This window comes from Argopecten irradians, chromosome 7, assembly GCF_041381155.1.
Source record: "Argopecten irradians isolate NY chromosome 7, Ai_NY, whole genome shotgun sequence".
NCBI classification, from domain to species: domain Eukaryota; kingdom Metazoa; phylum Mollusca; class Bivalvia; order Pectinida; family Pectinidae; genus Argopecten; species Argopecten irradians.
In genome coordinates, this window is record NC_091140.1 from 4,764,314 (window position 1) to 4,785,412 (window position 21,099).

At 38.9% G+C, this 21,099-nt stretch overlaps 3 protein-coding genes across 3 annotated transcripts; 2 read left to right on the forward strand and 1 right to left on the reverse strand.

The window, feature by feature from the left end:
• The first annotated feature begins 8,772 nt into the window (after window positions 1-8,772).
• On the forward strand, window positions 8,773-11,106 carry LOC138327334 (protein THEM6-like). Its single transcript, XM_069273352.1, has 2 exons — window positions 8,773-9,290; window positions 10,288-11,106. Exons 1-2 carry the CDS (start codon window positions 8,898-8,900, stop codon window positions 10,516-10,518), a joined length of 624 nt encoding a protein of 207 aa, XP_069129453.1. The 5' UTR covers window positions 8,773-8,897; the 3' UTR covers window positions 10,519-11,106.
• Window positions 11,107-13,214: 2,108 nt separating this feature from the next.
• On the reverse strand, window positions 13,215-14,845 carry LOC138326752 (chitin deacetylase 8-like). Its single transcript, XM_069272761.1, has one exon. The coding sequence runs from the start codon at window positions 14,745-14,747 to the stop codon at window positions 13,506-13,508; it is 1,242 nt and encodes a 413-aa protein (XP_069128862.1). The 5' UTR covers window positions 14,748-14,845; the 3' UTR covers window positions 13,215-13,505.
• A 672-nt stretch (window positions 14,846-15,517) lies between these two features.
• On the forward strand, window positions 15,518-16,800 carry LOC138326753 (chitin deacetylase 8-like). Its single transcript, XM_069272762.1, has one exon. The coding sequence runs from the start codon at window positions 15,575-15,577 to the stop codon at window positions 16,745-16,747; it is 1,173 nt and encodes a 390-aa protein (XP_069128863.1). The 5' UTR covers window positions 15,518-15,574; the 3' UTR covers window positions 16,748-16,800.
• The last annotated feature ends 4,299 nt before the right edge of the window (window positions 16,801-21,099 follow it).

The window sequence follows — 21,099 nt, forward strand, 5'->3', positions numbered from 1 at the left end:
ATGTCAACAGGGGTCAGGCCAATACAACCATGTCAACAGGGGTCAGGTCAATACAACCATGTCAACAGGGGTCAGGCCAATACAAACATGTCAACAGGGGTCAGGCCAATACAACCATGTCAACAGGGGTCAGGGTAATACTACCATGTCAACAGGGGTCAGGGTAATACAACTATGTCAACAGGGGTCAGGCCAATACAAACATGTCAACAGGGGTCAGGCCAATACAACCATGTCAACAGGGGTCAGGGTAATACTACCATGTCAACAGGGGTCAGGGTAATACAACTATGTCAACAGGGGTCAGGCCAATACAAACATGTCAACAGGGGTCAGGGCAATACTACCATGTCAACAGGGGTCAGGGCAATACAACCATGTCAACAGGGGTCAGGGTAATACTACCATGTCAACAGGGGTCAGGGTAATACAACCATGTCAACAGGGGTCAGGGCAATACAAACATGTCAACAGGGGTCAGGTCAATACAACCATGTCAACAGGGGTCAGGCCAATACAACCATGTCAACAGGGGTCAGGCCAATACAACCATGTCAACAGGGGTCAGGGCAATACAAACATGTCAACAGGGGTCAGGGCAATACAACCATGTCAACAGGGGTCAGGCCAATACAACCATGTCAACAGGGGTCAGGGCAATACAACCATGTCAACAGGGGTCAGGGTAATACAAACAGTCATAAAAATGTCAACAGGGGTCAGGGCAATACAACCATGTCAACAGGGGTCAGGGTAATACAACCATGTCAACAGGGGTCAGGGCAATACAACCATGTCAACAGGGGTCAGGCTAATACAACCATGTCAACAGGGGTCAGTGCAATACAAACATGTCAACAGGGGTCAGGTCAATACAACCATGTCAACAGGGGTCAGGCCAATATAACCATGTCAACAGGGGTCAGTGCAATACAAACATGTCAATAGGGGTCAGGCCAATACAACCATGTCAACAGGGGTCAGGCAAATACAACCATGTCAACAGTGGTCAGTCCAATACAAACATGTCAACAGGGGTCAGGTCAATACAACCATGTCAACAGGGGTTAGGCCAATACAACCATGTCAACAGGGGTCAGGGCAATACAACCATGTCAACAGGGGTCAGGGCAATACAACCATGTCAACAGGGGTCAGGGCAATACAACCATGTCAACAGGGGTTAGGCCAATACAAACATGTCAACAGGTGTCAGGCCAATACAACCATGTCAACAGGGGTCAGAGCAATACAACCATGTCAACAGGGGCCAAGGCAATACAACCACGTCAACAGGGGCCAAGACAATACAACCATGTCAACAGGGGCCAAGGCAATACAACCACGTCAACAGGGGCCAAGGCAATACAACCATGTCAACAGGTGTCAGGCCAATACAACCATGTCAACAGGGGTCAGGCCAATACAACCATGTCAACAGGGGTCAGGGCAATACAACCATGTCAACAGGGGTCAGGCCAATACAACCATGTCAACAGGGGTCAGGCCAATACAACCATGTCAACAGGGGTCAGGCCAATACAACCATGTCAACAGGGGTCAGGCCAATACAACCATGTCAACAGGGGTCAGGCCAATACAACCATGTCAACAGGGGTCAGGCCAATACAACCATGTCAACAGGGGTCAGGCCAATACAACCATGTCAACAGGGGTCAGGCCAATACAACCATGTCAACAGGGGTCAGGCAATACAACCATGTCAACAGGGGTCAGGCAATACAACCATGTCAACAGGGGTCAGGCCAATACAACCATGTCAACAGGGGTCAGGGCAATACAACCACGTCAACAGGGGTCAGGCCAATACAACCATGTCAACAGGGGTCAGGCCAATACAACCACGTCAACAGGGGTCAGGCCAATACAACCAGTCAACAGGGGTCAGGCCAATACAACCATGTCAACAGGGGTCAGGTCAATACAACCATGTCAACAGGGGTCAGGCCAATACAACCATGTCAACAGGGGTCAGGCCAATACAACCACGTCAACAGGGGTCAGGGCAATACAACCATGTCAACAGGGGTCAGGCCAATACAACCATGTCAACAGGGGTCAGGCCAATACAACCACGTCAACAGGGGGTCAGGGTAATACAACCATGTCAACAGGGGTCAGGCCAATACAACCATGTCAACAGGGGTCAGGGTAATACAACCATGTCAACAGGGGTCAGGCCAATACAACCATGTCAACAGGTGTCAGGTCAATACAACCATGTCAACAGGTGTCAGGCCAATACAACCATGTCAACAGGTGTCAGGTCAATACAACCATGTCAACAGGGGTCAGGTCAATACAACCATGTCAACAGGGGTCAGGCCAATACAACCATGTCAACAGGGGTCAGGCCAATACAACCATGTCAACAGGGGTCAGGCCAATACAACCATGTCAACAGGTGTCAGGCCAATACAACCATGTCAACAGGGGTCAGGCCAATACAACCATGTCAACAGGTGTCAGGCCAATACAACCATGTCAACAGGGGTCAGGCCAATACAACCATGTCAACAGGGGTCAGGCCAATACAACCATGTCAACAGGGGTCAGGCCAATACAACCATGTCAACAGGGGTCAGGCCAATACAACCATGTCAACAGGGGTCAGGCCAATACAAACATGTCAACAGGGGTCAGGGTAATAGAAAAGAACACTTAATTGAACAATAGGAGTCCTCTCAAAGTTCAGAGGGATGTAAAGACCCTAGAATTAAATCAGCCGTATTTATATATGTGTGGATGGTTGTCAGCTCTATTCCAAGAGAACAAAAAGAGCACGACATTAATTGGGGCTCAGATAAAGGCGGATACACATTGTAACAAGTCACATGTTAACCTTGTTCGAAGACATCTTGTAATTTTCTGGAGAATATATCGTGTTAAATAGTTCCACCACACGTTAGGCTGTAATGGATGCCATGACGGTATGTTCCCCGAGTTATTGTATAAGGAAATTAGAAAGAAGACACGATAACGTGGGCTATAGACGATCTCCTGTACCATCGATCAGCCGCCTTGTGCCGGAAGGAAGACGCACATCCAGCTCTTATTACATTCAAAATAGACTCATTTTATCCCTATAAATGTATAAAATCACATTATGTATAAAAACATAATAATGAAAAAACTGAATACCTCAATACAGATACCATACACAATCTATAGCCTCTACCAATTTTAGGGTGGTGTTTTATTCGATTTTGTCCTTGATATTTTAACTTAATTCAGATTTTAATTTGGCAGATAATATACCTGAATAGTTATTTTGCTAAAGAGCTGAGTTTCCAGTTGATGACAATGCTGGCTCGCTCATTTCCCAGTTATTTGTCACTTCTACAGGTGAAGGAAGACCAGGTAAGATGTTTGCTGTCATCGTCTGCCTCCTTACCCTCTACTTTCTGTTCGATGTCAGTTATATCGCCCGCCTCATCATCGTCGTCATCTATTCTATCATCAAACGAAAATTTGTGAAGAAGAATGTTCTGGATCCTTGTACATTAGACGGTAAGATTATTCTGTAAATTACCTTGTATATGTGTATGCTAGGACCAGCCTGAGTTTTACAGATTATCGTATGCGTTAATGTCTTTTGTTAGATTGATTTTAAACCGTTCAATGATTTCAAACAAAAATGGTTATTGGCAAGTCATCCGTATTGTCTCTTTGGTTTTGTGCTTTTACTTCTAGCATGCCTTCTAAAGCTATGGATTTGCATCGTTTGCTACATAATGACTGCAATCTTTTAGATAGGTAAAGCAAGTCTGTTAAGTTGTAAATTTCTGTATCCAAGTACAACTATGGCTACAGTTACGACCATTTTACGTTACGTCATTATAAGTCAATTTTGAAGATATACTGTGCGCCGATGAATACGCAACACTATTATAATATGCAAAATTTAATGGTAACAAAAATTATACTGAAAAAGTCTTTATTTCATTATAAAGGTATACATTTCGAGAGTCGTTTCCTACCAGTGAGTTAGTCAAAGATTGCCCGTGAATGGGGATGAGACAAACGTTTCAACGCTACCCCCCCCCCCCCCTCCAAATTCATTTTCACACTTTCAATATTTGACGCGGCCACCATTTGCCTCCACACAAGCACGACACCTACGTGGCATGGACCGAACCAGACGCTGAATTCTAACTTGCTGAATGTTCCCCCACTCCTCCTGAAGGCCAATTTCAAGTTCACGTCGATTTTGCGATTGTGGCTGGCGTCGTTTCACAGCTTGACCTAAATGGTCCCACATGTGTTCAATCGGACTGAGGTCAGGGGAGAAGGCAGGCCAGGGCAGTGTTTGAATGTTCTGTTGATTAAAGAAGTCTGTGATCAACCTTGCTAAGTGCGCACAAGCATTGTCTTGCTGTAGAATGTCGACGTCTGGGTGATTACGAAAGAACGGTACAACGGTAGTTTGTAGGACTTCGTCGATGTAACGCCGTGCCGTCAGATTACCGTCCACGATAACAAGAGGCGTCCTGCGGTCGAAGGATATCCCTCCCCACACCATGACACTGCCAACACCCCAACGATCACATTCGAATTCGCGGACGCACGAATCGACGTAACGCTCTCCCCATCGTCTCCAAATGCTAATTCTACCATGACTATTACGGAGATGGAAGTGGGATTTATCCGTGAACAGTACGCGTCTCCATTGGCGCATGAGCCAACGTCGATGCCTCCGGGTCAACGTCAGGCGATTTTGACGTCGACGTTGTGTCAACATGTTCCCACGGAAGGGTCCACAGGCTTTCAAACCGTCGCTACGCAAACGTCGACGGACAGTAGAAACCGAAATTCGTCTTCCATTGATACCTATCGTTGTTCTGGCCGTTTGGGAGGCAGTTTAGAAGCGGTCACGGAGATGGGTGACTCGGATGTAACGGTCCTGTCGATCCGACATCATTCGTTGCCTCCCAGGGCGTGGTCTATCATTCAGAGAACCAGTTTGAACGTACCGCTGATAAAGTCTCACAATAGTAGAAAGCGAACATCCCATTCTACGCGCAATTTCACGCAGCGGAAGTCCGCCTGCCAACATACCCCTAACTTCGTGACGCTGGGTAACCGTAAGTCGTGGCATCGTTTTTCAAACTAAACGGCTTCCTATCCACAAGGACTGTACACGTGTAATGGGTAGACCAAGCGCGCATTGATACCGAGTGCACGTGCGAAGAAGGTACTTTTTCAACAATCGACCGCTTCACGGCCCGAGAGCAAGTTCAGTCATGCGAATCATTGTTGAATACATAGGTAAGGTGCTCAAAGTTTTACATTATTAATTTGTTTGATATGAAAAAAAAATTGAAAAAATCAACAATTAAAAAGTGTTGCGTTTTCATCGGCATTGAATTATACGGATTAGTTGATATAACACAGAAGTCTGAGTGTACTTTCATCCTATAGATTTACCACTCAATCTTCTGTTGTTTTTTATCATCACATCTTCCATGTGATTAATATAGCATTATTTTTTGTTTGTTATAGTTTTCTTTCGTTTATTTGTTGTTTATGTCCATTATTTTTTAATCAAGTGAATTTGAAAAATTGTAAATTCAATGCCACGAACACTTTTTAAGAATCGTTTAATCTGTATTATCGAATTTTAGGCTTCGATTTTAGTCGCCTTCCACCAATAACAAATCATTAAGAAAGTGGAAACTGTTGTATTTCGTTTTCCTTTGGTTACAGTTTCTTTTGAAGCGTAAAGTTGGGTAGATATTCTTTTTCGTATCTTTATGCGATGCATGTATATTAAACTTCTTTTGGTTTTATTAGTTTAACGTCCTAGTTAACAGCCAGGGTCATGTAAGGACGTACCAGGTTTGTTGGTGGAGGAAAGCTGGAGTACCCGGAGAAAAACCACCGCCGACAGTCAGTAATTGGCAGCTGCCCCACATGGGATTTGAACCGCATCCCAGAGGTAGAGGGCTTGTGGTAATAAGTCGGAACATCTAACCACTAGGCCACCGCGGCCCCCTATTTTAACGCATCAGGATATTTCTGATTTGTTTTGTTTTCTATCTGCTGGAGTATATTCATATTTTAAATTTAAACAAAATGTTTGAGTCTGTTTCAAATAGTAGGCCTAGTTGATCTTCTGTCAGGAATATCTCGTAAATGAGAGTAGATTAAAGTATTGTCTCGCAAAACAATATGACTATGTAGCTCATTGTCATATATAAGAATACGAGTTACTTATGCAAGCGAGGATGACGTAACCTGCAATGAATCGTCGTCTTCGCCGTCTTTGTGACGTCATTTCATTGTTGTCGTGACATTATAATACTATTACTCCAACGTTATGATACTGTTGTCGTGAGTCATACAATTGTTAAGCACGTGCAAAGGTCTCGTGTAGCTTGTCTTTACCCTAGGGTGAGCTGTTGCTCCCCTGGTAATTGACACAAACTTCTCTTACTTCTTGAAATTGCTGTATGTGTTGTATACTATTAATAAGACATATTTCACCAAAATGCAGTCGCTTTGACGTTGTATGATATGACGGCATTTCATATTCATCCGTCGCTTAGATCGCCCTTTCAGCTACATCCCTCAATTAATAAATCAGTTTTATTATTACGAAAATTGAAGTTCCATTTCCCCCAAAGCTCGCATTGTCTTGAAGCAAACTGTCGAGTGATTACAAAAGATGCTAGGTTTACACTATGTTCCCGGCGGCCACGGCAGCCCCGTTTCAGGCCACCGTGGACAAAACGTGGTGACCGCAACACAACGTGAAACAACGCATGAGGACGTGATAAACAAACGTGAGCGGTCGTGATTACCGTGGATGCCGTGCCAGATTTTTAAACTGTCAAAAAATTTGCCACGGCAGCCACGGTACGGATGGTAAACGTAACGTGACGTAATAAAACGGGATTGACGCAACAAAACGTGACTGTACGAAGCCGTAACAGGACTTGCAGACGGTCCGTGGTCGAACGGGCAGCAAGCACGTTCCCCGGAAACTCACGGTGCTTTCAAGTTTTGTATCATTCTGTTGCGCTTTTACACGTTTTATCGCGGTTGATGCAGACTGGCTGTACGCTTTGTCCCGTTTTATCTAGGTTTGCCACGATTTTCACGGCAAGCCAAGGTGGATGGTCACCGTTTCGATGCGTTCTGGTAAGGCACATCACGGCTTTTAGCGGTTGAAAGCCTGACGCGCTACGGCGTATTGCGTCATATTACGGTCTTACGTTGCAAGTAATATATGATGGAGTACCATTGGTTGGTCTAGTACATATTTGGTACTTCATGGAGTATTTTATTAATGAATACTAGAAATAGTCATTATCAAACACATTTTAACCATCAAATTATACCCAAGCTGTTCTTACGAAAAAGCCTATTAAGTGAGAACCATTACATAAAAATGATCTGCATAGAAACACGTTGCCATATTAAACTACTGTCTCCTATTACTTAGCTGCTATACAATGCATTTAATATATGATAATGATATATTTTTACCAAATCTAGTTAAGATTTTTCTTTTCTTTTAATACATTTTGGAATCAAGATGTGTTTTACAGAAATTTTCGGCAATAGATATCGTTTCATTTCTGATTATTTCCATTCAACTTTAATACTCTGGGCATACACCTGCTCCAAAGAGTCCGTCATCAGACTTTCATCCCTAGTAAGCCTTGGCGAACCGTGGTAAACGTATAAGATATTGATCAAAACGTGCAAAACGTTGCAGACCTTATCAGATCGTAGAGGTCCTAGAGAGAACGTAGCGGTATCCTTGGTAGACCGTACGAAAACCTTAGTGTACCTTTAACCTCCTTGAGCAGTCCTTTCACCTATATCCACGGTCCACCACGTAATCCGTAAAAGACCGTGGCAAAACTTCGCAAGACCTAGCTCAACTTGAATACCGAGAGAAAAACAACCAAAATTCCACGGCGCACTACGTTTCGGGCAAACGGGGCTGCCGTGGCCGCCGGGAACATAGTGTAAACCTAGCATATACCTAGCGATATACCGGCCTTCGGCTGCCACTTATCAAATGTGTAATTGCGTTCCATTGTGCTGCTAAATATTTGCCTATTTCATTGTTCCATGTTACTGTTCGTGTCATATTGTGTAATCGTGTTCGTTTTGTGTGTCTTGATAAAGGGGGCAGATCGCCTCTAAAATTATTTGTTTTTGTCCACACGGTTAGAATTGGACTAATTCGTATCCTACAGACTTACGTTTGACGGGATCCTGTGTCATCTGGAAATCCCGTTGATATTACTTCTTTGACACTTTGATAGTTTTTTTTCATTGCACATTTGACTAAACTTATTGTTTAACAGGCGTTTTTCTACTGGATATATAGAAATTTCTCTCTCTATATATATATCATGGACGTTCTCACTTATAAATCCTTGATATATATATATATATATATATCTGTAATTACACAGTATTACATATATACAGAGAGAAAAATGTCTATATAGCCAAACGCCTGTGATTGTACTTTACACGTACGTATATGTACCAGTATAGCAAGTGATAAGTAAGAGTAATTCATACATTTGTATGTACTGCAATCAACCGTTGGTTTCTGGTGCTGCTTTCTTGGTGTAATCATGTTACATGTCCAAAGATAGTTTATCATGGTGTCACAATGTAAGTCTTAAGGTGTTCATATGGCACGAGTTTTCGGTAAAATACCAACACTCTTTAAAGTGCGTATATATATAAACTGTATGATGCGTATGATCTGTACGTGCATGACACATGAGATTATACATCTGTATGTATACATTGTACCTGTAGCGTTGACAAGTGGGTTGTCGGTTATCTTCTGTTTGTTTGACTGTTAAATTTTTCTCACTTTAATCAAGGCTTGTCCTAATACAATGTACGTGAGGAAGATTTCGAGAGGTACCATACACCAGTGTTATAGGTCCATACAGGTTCATACAGTATGTTGGCATCTCTTACCGAAGTCTAATCCACATACATTGTATGCCCTCATGTCACGCACGCGCGTACGGGTAAGGGATGGAGACGTTTCTAACTTGAATGATACTTTATTTACAGGAATCGTCCTGACTACCGACCTGGACGCCATGTTCCACATGAACAACTCACGCTACCTACGTGAGTGTGACCTAGCACAAACTAAGTTATGGTTGGAAAGTCAGGTGGTCAAGACGATAGGCCAGAGGTTTCATGTCACCAATGCCGCCACCAACATCCGCTTCCGGCGCTCACTAGTACTCTTCACGCGATATCAAATAGTCTCCCGGGTGATTTCTTTATTTTCCATCTTAATATTTTTAACGTTTTACAAAATGTTGTTTGTTATAACTTTTAATTTATACTAAAGGCCTGTCTTAATTTCCACGTTTACACCGCTGAAATGTTATTTTTTATCAAAGAAGAAAATGAAAGCCGATATATACGTGTACCCACGTTTTGCCTAATTGCCAAATATTGGATTTTTTGGGAATTGAGCTGTTTTGACCATACACACGAGAGATTAAAGCCATAATTACTTAATCTGATGTTTGATATGTATGGGTGTTTGTAAAATTTATTTTCCAGCTCTATAAGCTCTATCACGAGATTCCAGAGGGATCTTGGTATCCACCAAAGATTAATTTATGTCTGGCGATTGAAAGAGCAATGGAAACTTTAACAATCGAACTCCAAGATAGCGGCCTATCAGCCATCTTGTTGACCAATTAGTCCCAAAATGCAATACGCAAAACTAGGGCCCAATTTAGTTTTTGAGAGAGATCCCTCAGTAGGACCCTAGGGGAACCTGCTTATGAAATTTGAGATAGATCCCTTCAATACTTTCTGAAAAATAGCGGTAACAAACTTTACCGGGGAACAATAAAAAGCATTTTTTGACCAATCGGTCCAAATATGCAACATGCACAACTAGGACCCAAGGGGAGTTAGTCGACAAAACATATTAGTGATACATCAAAGCTAGTTCTGGTTAGAAATAATGTTTAATTAAGTGGTGTTTAAATAATGTGTGGATTATTGAATAACAACCACAATCATTTTTAATTTCACTTACAGGAGGAGCAAAATGAAAACCCACAGTGGATAACAAGCATTTTAGTTCTATTTTTAAAGATAATGCGAAGTCACTTTTTGGGTAGAAATGTATAATTTATGTATTTTTGCAGTCCGTGGTATCTACTAGTCATATTCGTTGTTACTGATTTTTGTTTTCAAATTAAATACATCGTTTGTGTTTTAGTTAAAATAATTTTGCTTGTGTTTTAGTTTATCTACTGGGACGAGAAGGCATTCTATATAGAGCAACGATTCGTACGCCAGTCTGACGGATTTGTGTGCGCTGTGAACATCTGTAAGCAGGCCACTGTGGGCTGCACTCCGGCCAGTATGGTCCAGTGTGTGGATGACCAGCTCAAATCACCTCCAGCCACGGAGGAACTCCTGACAATGATGGACTCGTGGAGACTCTCCAGTGAGCGTCTCCGGAAATCCTCCTGATGACGGAGAAACTAGAGGTTACATTATTTAGGAGTCAGAAAATCATGTATTGCACCATTATCTTAGACCTATAGATGTGTCAGAAAGTGTCACGTATTGTACAATTATCTCTGGACTAGATGTGTCAGGAAATTTAAAGTATTGTACAATTATCTTAGGACTAGATGTATAAGAAAATGTCACGTATTGTACAATTTGTTTAGGACTAGATGTATAAGAAAATGTCACGTATTGTACCATTATCTTAGAACTAGACGTATCAACTCCCATAGAGGTCCATTACCCATATATTGCTTTGTACATATCACTTGATGTTCCCGAGGAATCTCTGTCCAGCAGTCTAGTCTGCTAATTGGATTCGTCCCTAAAATATCAAAGTCCAAAGGAAATATTCTGGAATATTTTCAATATCTTTATTATAATAATTATATGTTTGATTGTATCGCTTTTGTGTCAGGGATATAAAAACGTTTTATGGATTTCAAACATAATACTATGTTAATATTAGAAAGTCTTAAATATTAAGGAGAAAAATAAATTCATTTCCAAACAGTGCAAAACGCGCGTTATGTATAACAATAATACATTGTTTATTACCTCAAAAGATTATGAATATCTATGTACTAATACTTATCCCGATTCTATTGAACTCCTATTTCAATCAATGTGGTAATGTTTGGTCTGTATGATCTCGAGGATTTATTTATAAAAGCGAAAGCATGAAGTATTTAGATAAAGGCGATAGTATTTAACATATACTGTAGTTTAGCCCTGTAGACATTATAGCAAGCTCTAGCGGCTAGCTTATGGTGTTGTGGATATAGACAAATCAGGTTCTGTGTATTTATGTATAACTGCAGATGTCTGAAGTTAGTCTTTCAATCATTTCTTTTTCTGATCTTAGAAATCAAAAAATACTAATCAACATGAACACCGTCAATTATCATACATGTAATTAAGATTTAGAAAATCAGACTTTGTGCATTGATTTATGAAAATAATGCATAATTGGTGTCTTAAGTTAGTTTTATTAGGAACACAATCAGCCACCACAAAGGTTATATTGTACAAAACTGTCAACATAATCACAGATAAAAACATGAAATTATCTTCCTGAAATTGACAATACTTGGCGGACAATACAGGACAAGAAATACCAAATTAGAAGGCCAAAAGCGCTAAAACAAATACATCAAAGCATGGTTTACAAAAACAATCATGGGGTTTTGGTTAATTTTAAGAAATCAGGATTTGGTATGCCAAATGAAGCTTGTATATTATAATTATCATTTGCATGAGGCAATATCTTACTTTATTCTTACACTAAACTTTTTTGGCCAATACAAAATTATCAATACCAGAATGTATGAAGTACAAATGAAATGCGTAAAAAGTGCATTGAAATACATCTTTTATTGCAATATTATTACTGTAAATAACACTCATGTTAAACATAGATATACATCAATAAATGTATTACGTGTGTAGCGAGGAAATGAACATAAATATACATCAATAAATGTATTACGTGTGTAGCGAGGAAATGAACATAGATATACATCAATAAATGTATTACGTGTGTAGCGAGGAAATGAACATAGATATACATCAATAAATGTATTACGTGTGTAGCGAGGAAATGAACATAGATATACATCAATAAATGTATTACGTGTGTAGCGAGGAAATGAACATAGATATACATCAATAAATGTATTACGTGTGTGTAGCGAGGAAATGAACATAGATATACATCAATAAATGTATTACGTGTGTAGCGAGGAAATGAACATAAATATACATCTATAAATGTATTACGTGTGCAGCGAGGAAATGAACATAGATATACATCAATAAATGTATTACGTGTGTGCAGCGAGGAAATGAACATAAATATACATCTATAAATGTATTACGTGTGTAGCGAGGAAATGAACATAAATATACATCAATAAATGTATTACGTGTGTAGCGAGGAAATGAACATAGATATACATCAATAAATGTATTACGTGTGTAGCGAGGAAATGAACATAAATATACATCAATAAATGTATTACGTGTGCAGCGAGGAAATGAACATAGATATACATCAATAAATGAATTACGTGCGTAGCGAGGAAATGAACATAAATATACATCTATAAATGTATTACGTGTGCAGCGAGGAAATGAACATAGATATACATCTATAAATGTATTACGTGCGTAGTAGGAGGAAATGAACATAAATATACATCAATAAATGTATTACGTGTGTAGCGAGGAAATGAACATAGATATACATCAATAAATGTATTACGTGTGTAGCGAGGAAATGAACATAAATATACATCAATAAATGTATTACGTGTGTAGCGAGGAAATGAACATAAATATACATCTATAAATGTATTACGTGTGCAGCGAGGAAATGAACATAGATATACATCTATAAATGTATTACGTGCGTAGCGAGGAAATGAACATAAATATACATCTATAAATGTATTACGTGCGTAGCGAGGAAATGAACATAAATATACATCTATAAATGTATTACGTGTGTAGCGAGGAAATGAACATAGATATACATCTATAAATGTATTACGTGTGCAGCGAGGAAATGAACATAAATATACATCTATAAATGTATTACGTGCGTAGCGAGGAAATGAACATAAAATACATCAATAAATGTATTACGTGTGTAGCGAGGAAATGAACATAAATATACATCTATAAATGTATTACGTGTGTAGCGAGGAAATGAACATAGATATACATCAATAAATGTATTACGTGTGTAGCGAGGAAATGAAAACGTAAATACATTGTGTGACATTTGCTAACTATGTACACTTGGTACCAAGTAAGCAGTGATTAGCATCACTGAAATTATATCACTAGTATAATGTATCACGATAATGGAAGGCGAAGCGCGGAAAATATGATTTGCCAATGATGCATTTGTGTAATATTAATGAGAATTACAGTAGTGTTCATAGTTACATGTAAATGTCGTCCTGTGTAAGAGGGATGGCCTCGTACATATGGAGAGACCGGGTTTGTCTCCTACACACATTAGGGTAGACTTTCTCCACCACAATCGACAAAATGTGAAGGATCCCCACACTCGACACAAGGATAAGAATATCTAATAATATCTTCTCTCCCACAGTCAACTCATTAGGTGTACCTTTCGGATCATTTCGTTCCCTTTCTTGTATAACCAAGGATGTACACCAAGGCTCAAAAGCCCGGATGTCAGAGAGTGGTGTTGGGTTCTTCATCCATTCAAGAAGTTGTTGAATATTCACGATATAAACATCGCCATAATCCAAAACGGTGGTGATGAACCTCTCCAGAACCTCTGAATGTCTGCCTAAGAAATCAGTGGAGTGGATGTTAATTCCGAATGGTGCCCTGTTTCCATGGTAATGGCTGTTGAAGTTATCCATCAAGTATTTAAATGTGGCGTTAGAATCGGACAGTCTGTCCTCACAACTGTCAGCATAAGTACACGGCTCTCCGTTCAGTATTAGGGAAGTTACTGGAACCACCCACAAACCATGATGCTGGTCTTGCGGACACCAAGATGAACAGGTGGATTTATATGGCCACCCAAAGTCCAAGGTAAATGGCCATACATCACTGTCGTTTATATTGGTTTTCGTGTATGTCAATGAACTATCATAGGTATAGTGGGACTTCAGTAAAGCGAGGAACTGTAGATCGCCCATCGCTATCAGGTCGGGGCTTCGCCAGCCTCCAATGTCTGCCAGCGGTACCCCGACATGTTTAGACAACATGGTTCTGTGGTCCCGAACATCGTTAATGATGTTGAATCCTATATCATGTATGGCATTACTGGCGTCTGACACAGCAAGATCGAACCCACAGTTGTATAACTTTCTCGATTCCTCGTGATCGGTTTTATTGTGAGTGATGAACAGTGTAGCACTGATAGGGCAGTCGTTCGGGTTGATGAACTCGTGTCGGAATAGAACATCGTAATATTCCATAGAAGAAGAATCTAAAGAACCGTCAAATCCAAAATACACCATCTGTGGAATATTAGTCCTATTCATCGGGTGATTGAATGTGCTACAAAAGCAATAAGGCAGATGACAGTTAAAACATTGTTTGCAAGCTTGTCCATTTGCTAGAGTAACTACCAACACTATGGCACAAATCATACGAATAATCCACGTACATCCCATGATCAACACTTTGTGTTGACTCATCATTTAGACCTACATCTACAGACTTGAATATCTTCCATGGATCATTTCTAAACTGCCAGCATGAGCGTCTAGGGTGGCCTGTCTGTGCCTTAAGACTTCAGTACTGGTGCACTGTCTGTCTACACTAAGTAACTGACAACGTGGATACATCTAATAGCACGGGACACATATAATAATGTGTAATAGTTTCTAACGATTGTTTGTATTTGTGAACTATCTGACATCGAAATGGAGTAAGTATATTACTGCCTATATGTTAAATATCTATGCCCAACGGGTAGATCAAGATACGTCATTTTGTCGTCATTAGTAATGTATGTTAACACCATATCCTGCCAATGGCAACAACAAACACGAATAAACGGTATCAAAATCAAATGATCATGTGCATGTCATGACATCGGCATGCAATGGACATTGTAGAAGGAATATATGTACAAAAAACAGTCTGATCTGCTTTCCCGCACATCTTGGTATATTCCAAACTTCTGAAATATGATGCATACATTAACGTCTTAAGTTCAGGCCGTAAAAATATGGCTGTTTAACCATCAAAAAGGACAATAGTTGTAAAGCAAAATGTTGAAGTGTTGTTGTTGCAGATTGCGCAAACGTTTTAAGATAAAACTTTTATCGAAAGCATTGAATTATATAAAGCCATCACGTATACTTACACTGACATTTAAGTGCATTAACTTTGCATCAAACACCTCCGGCCAAATAATACATTTGTGGTGATATCAGTTAAGATGTCGCCCGAAGGACATCCACCGTGCCACAGTTCAGGTCTCAAGGTCTTCGTTACATATTTCCAGGTTTTATAATCGAAAATGGTGGCTATGGTATCGGTTTTATGTTTGCTTTTATATGTGAAAGTTATGGCGGTAGCAGCTGAAACATTGTCGCAATGCCAACAAGGTGTAAATTGTCACCTACCGGACTGTTTCTGTGGCGCGTTCGAATACCCCATGGACCGGAAGGACATTCCTCAAATGGTTTACTTTGGTTTTGACGGTGCAGTGAATGAGGAGGTGGTCAAACATTATGACCTGATGTTCCGTCGAGCTCGGACCAATCCTAACGGCTGTCCTATCGGCATCACTCTGTTCGTATCACATCTCAGTACCGACTATGACGCAGTGGTGAAGTACTTTAAACGTGGATTTGAATTAGCTGTTCACAGTATTCACCATAGATCCATCAGTTCAGACTCCAACTTATTACACGAGGCCAAAGACCAACGCGACAACATCGCCGAATTTGCAGGCGTACCCAAGGATCATATCGTGGGCTGGCGAAGCCCAAGTCTGCTGACAAGGGGAGACGCTCAGTTTGATATCTTACAACAACTAAACTACACATACGATATTTCGATGACATACAGACGTTTAAAAATGAACGATCCCAACCCCTGGCCATTCACCTTGGACCACGGTTGGCCTTTCAAAACTACTTCCTGTACCCCGACTTGTCCTGACAAGAAACACGCGGGCTTCTGGGAGGTTCCCGTGAACGCGATGCTCCTGAATGACCTCCCTTGTGCCTATGCTGACGGATGTTTCCGGATGCCGTCTAGTGCTGAGGACGCCTATAGATATGTTATAGATAATTTCAAAAGTCATTACCATGGAAACCGCGCGCCATTCGGAATCAGCATGCACGCGACCTGGTTCAACCATCCTTACACCAGAGATGGTACTGACATGGCCATCCGTGAAATGTTATCCCATGGAGATGTGTACATCGTGACAGTACAACAAGTGTTGGAATGGATGAAAAACCCGGTGCAACTCTCAGATGTTCACAATTTTGACGCTTGGGCTTGCAGTCTTAAGGTTAAAATTGTCCATGGCACACTGTTACCGAAACTATTTGCTGCCTTTCTGGGTGTCATTCTGGTCGTGTTGGGATTCGTCAGTGGCATTCTTATTTATAAACGAAAATCAGCGAAATATGCTCCTCTAGACGATCTAGAAACCAGCAACATTGACGTTCCATCATAAACGTGTGATAGCGTAACTGTTTCAATATATGTAATAAACTGTGTGTCGAGTAATTTTGGCAATTTTGAATATATTGAATAGAATGTTCTTGGCAACTTAATTGCCTTTCGGGACAGTTCAGTTTAGTTCTTTATTACTTTGAACCATTTGGTTCATCTGTGATACAAATATATACAGTACAGTACAGAACATAACGTACAAATATATACAGTACAGTACAGAACATAACGTACAAATATATACAGTACAGTACAGAACATAACAAATATAACGTACAAATATATACAGTACAGTACAGAACATAACGTACAAATATATACAGTACAGTACAGAACATAACGTACAAAAATATACATACAGAACATAAGTACAATTAACATAACAGATACAAATATATACAGTACAGTACAGAACATAACGTACAAATATATACAGTACAGTACAGAACATAACGTACAAATATATACAGTACAGTACAGAACATAACGTACAAATATATACAGTACAGTACAGAACATAACGTACAAATATATACAGTACAGTACAGAACATAACGTACAAATATATACAGTACAGTACAGAACATACGTACATAACAGTACAGAAATAATATACAGTACAGTACAGAACATAACGTACAAATATATACAGTACAGTACAGAACATAACGTACAAATATATACAGTACAGTACAGAACATAACGTACAAATATATACAGTACAGTACAGAACATAACGTACAAATATATACAGTACAGTACAGAACATAACGTACAAATATATACAGTACAGTACAGAACATAACGTACAAATATATACATACAGTACAGTACAGAACATAACGTACAAATAATATACAGTACAGTACAGAACATAACGTACAAATATATCAGACAGTACAGTACAGAACATAACGTACAAATAATACATACAGTACAGTACAGAACATAACGTTAAAATAATTACAGTACAGTACAGAACATAACGTACAAATATATACAGTACAGTACAGAACATAACGTACAAATATATACAGTACAGTACAGAACATAACGTACAAATATATACAGTACAGTACAGACATAAGTACAAATATATACAGTAAAGTACAGTACATACACATAACGTACAAATATATAATACAGTACAGTACAACATAACGTACAAATATATACAGTACAGTACAGAACATAACGTACAAATATATACAGTACAGTACAGAACATAACGTACAATATATACAGTACAGTACAGAACATAACGTACAAATATATACAGTACAGTACAGAACATAACGTACAGTACAGTACAGAACATAACGTACAAATATATACAGTACAGTACAGAACATAACGTACAAATATATACAGTACAGTACAGAACATAACGTACAAATATATACAGTACAGTACAGAACATAACGTACAAATATATACAGTACAGTACAGAACATAACGTACAAATATATACAGTACAGTACAGAACATAACGTACAAATATATACAGTACAGTACAGTACAGAACATAACGTACAAATATATACAGTACAGTACAGAACATAACGTACAAATATATACAGTACAGTACAGAACATAACGTACAAATATATACAGTACAGTACAGAACATAACGTACAAATATATACAGTACAGTACAGAACATAACGTACAAATATATACAGTACAGTACAGAACATAACGTACAAATATATACAGTACAGTACAGAACATAACGTACAAATATATACAGTACAGTACAGAAAATAACGTACAAATATATACAGTACAGTACAGAACATAACGTACAAATATATACAGTACAGTACAGAACATAACGTACAAATATATACAGTACAGTACAGAACATAACGTACAAATATATACAGTACAGTACAGAACATAACGTACAAATATATACAGTACAGTACAGAACATAACGTACAAATATATACAGTACAGTACAGTACAGAACATAACGTACAAATATATACAGTACAGTACAGAACATAACGTACAAATATATACAGTACAGTACAGAACATAACGTACAAATATATACAGTACAGTACAGAACATAACGTACAAATATATACAGTACAGTACAGAACATAACGTACAAATATATACAGTACAGTACAGAACATAACGTACAAATACACACAAACAACACACTCACACCTAACGTAGTGTAGATGTTGTGTTATGTGAAATGGCGAAGAAATTTGATGTATCTTCAAATAAGGAACACAACATTATTTCCAGAAGCGTTATCAATTTTAAAATTGAACCTTGTCTTATAAGCAATTAACATATTGGTGAGATCATTTTCAAATCTTTCAGTGTTCCACTATTTGTTTGTTTGTTTGTTTTTTCTCAATGGACATTTGGAATGGTAGAACTCTTCTTCATTATACAGACACCAGCTTTTTCCAAAGTACAATGATGTTCATTTAGATAAAAACTGAGATTACAATTTATGTACATGTAATAACAATAATGTGTCGGACATACAAAATAGGATCCATATAAAAATATGTTTATCATCGTTGCTTTTTCTTCTATTATTTTTTTTTATCTGCGAGTGTGTTTCGGTCACTAATACCAACGAGAGGGTATATCATGCACAGGTTGTATATTTCGTATGGCTCTTGTAGAGCTGACAGAAAATATTGGTGTGGCTATATTCTGGTGACAATTTTCCTCATTATCGAGATTTCCAAGAATAACATTTAATATTTTTAACTCTTGCGTTGACAGCATCCATATGAGTGGATGCACGCGCATTAATGTTATAGTCATTTGTTAATTTATGTTACTTATTTGTTTTATCAATAAAGCTAGAATTAACAATTAGTGCGCTTTCGCGTTCGTTTGTTACGACAGCAGTTGCATAGCTGTAGTATTGAAAGAGTACAAGATGACCCTCACTTTGCACGACGAAAACACATGAAATAACAAAGTAGTCTAAAATGACCAGCTGATGTTTGTTAATTGCTACTGTGACCAATCGGAGTTAGTTCCCTTTGCTTCACTCCGTCTAACGGAGTAAAACAAAGGGAAACAACTCGAATGGATCAGAATGGTTTTCTGTACGTTTGTTTATGGCATGTTACAATATTTTTCCCATTGAAAGGCTTTTTCGTTTTGGTTTAATTTATTCAAAGCAAACCTGATACACCGTCGGTAGAGTTACAGACTTGGAGAATTTAATACCGCAGTTGATTATTTAGCTCATACCGAAGACGTACACAAATGTTACACTAATTTCGGCTAGATTGGAACCATTTCTGGCAAGGAGTTCCAATATACGACTAAAAAGACATAAAAAGATACAAAATAAACACTCAACACATGTTAGGGTTATCAGTTATTTTATTACAGTCAAAAAAGGCACAATTTATAGGTATTGATAAATCTAAAAAGGCAGCAAATAGTCCCAAAAAGGTACCTACAATGCATATACTCGCTCAGTCTTAATATAAGGACTGAAACATTAAAACGGGTAAAAAAAGTTATACCTTTCTTACCTGTAAGTTTTAAAAAGCACAGAAAAGTTATACATATTTGTAGTCTACTTATTTAGTTAAGAGCACAGTGAAACCTCACCTTACGACCCTCACCTTCCAGGGGCCGCGGTGGCCGAGTGGTTAAGATGTCCCGACATGTGATTCTGTGATAACTTTTGTTTTTATTTGCGTAATTAGTCCAAGTTTCATTTTTATGTAAGAGAGGGGAAATTGTATATTCATTTGCTTCTATTTAACTTATCATATTACTTATATATATTTCTCTCCAGCTATATTCTGACTAATCTTTGCTTCTGTAATGATTACATTGTTTCAATTTCAATGGAGTGAAAGTGTGTGCATGTGAATATACTTACAAAGAATTTACATGCAATATGTGTGTATTTTGTTTTGAATGTTTAAATGTATGTTACATATTCTTATGTATAAATTGATTATTGAATAAAATTATTTTTTTGGAAAAAAAAGATGTCCCGACATATTACCACAAGCCCTCCACCTCTGGGATGCGGGTTCGAATCCCATGTGGGGCAGTTGCCAGGTACTGACCGCTGGTCGATGGTTTTTCTCCGGGTACTCCGGCTTTCCTCCACCAACAAACCTGGCACGTCCTTACATGACCCTGGCTGTTAATAGGACGTAAAAATAAATAAACCAAACCTTACGACCACCTCAAAATTACGACCACCCCGCTAATACCAACACTTGTTTTCAGTCCCGATTTTTTTCTCTCTATATGTTATGTCTTTTACTCAGACCGCTTGGTGGTCTTTATAGAGAGGTTTTACTGTAAATTAAATAGGCGCAAAAACTGAGACTCGGAGAA

Excerpts from the sequence above, each read along its gene's own strand:
- LOC138326752 (XM_069272761.1), bottom strand. The coding sequence starts at position 14,747 with ATGATGAGTCAACACAAAGTGTTGATCATGGGATGTACGTGGATTATT.
- LOC138327334 (XM_069273352.1), top strand. The coding sequence starts at position 8,898 with ATGTACGTGAGGAAGATTTCGAGAGGTACCATACACCAGTGTTATAGG. Across the intron at positions 9,291-10,287 it reads GATATCAAATAGTCTCCCGG|TTTATCTACTGGGACGAGAA; the intron begins GTGATTTCTTTA and ends CTTGTGTTTTAG.
- LOC138326753 (XM_069272762.1), top strand. The coding sequence starts at position 15,575 with ATGGTGGCTATGGTATCGGTTTTATGTTTGCTTTTATATGTGAAAGTT.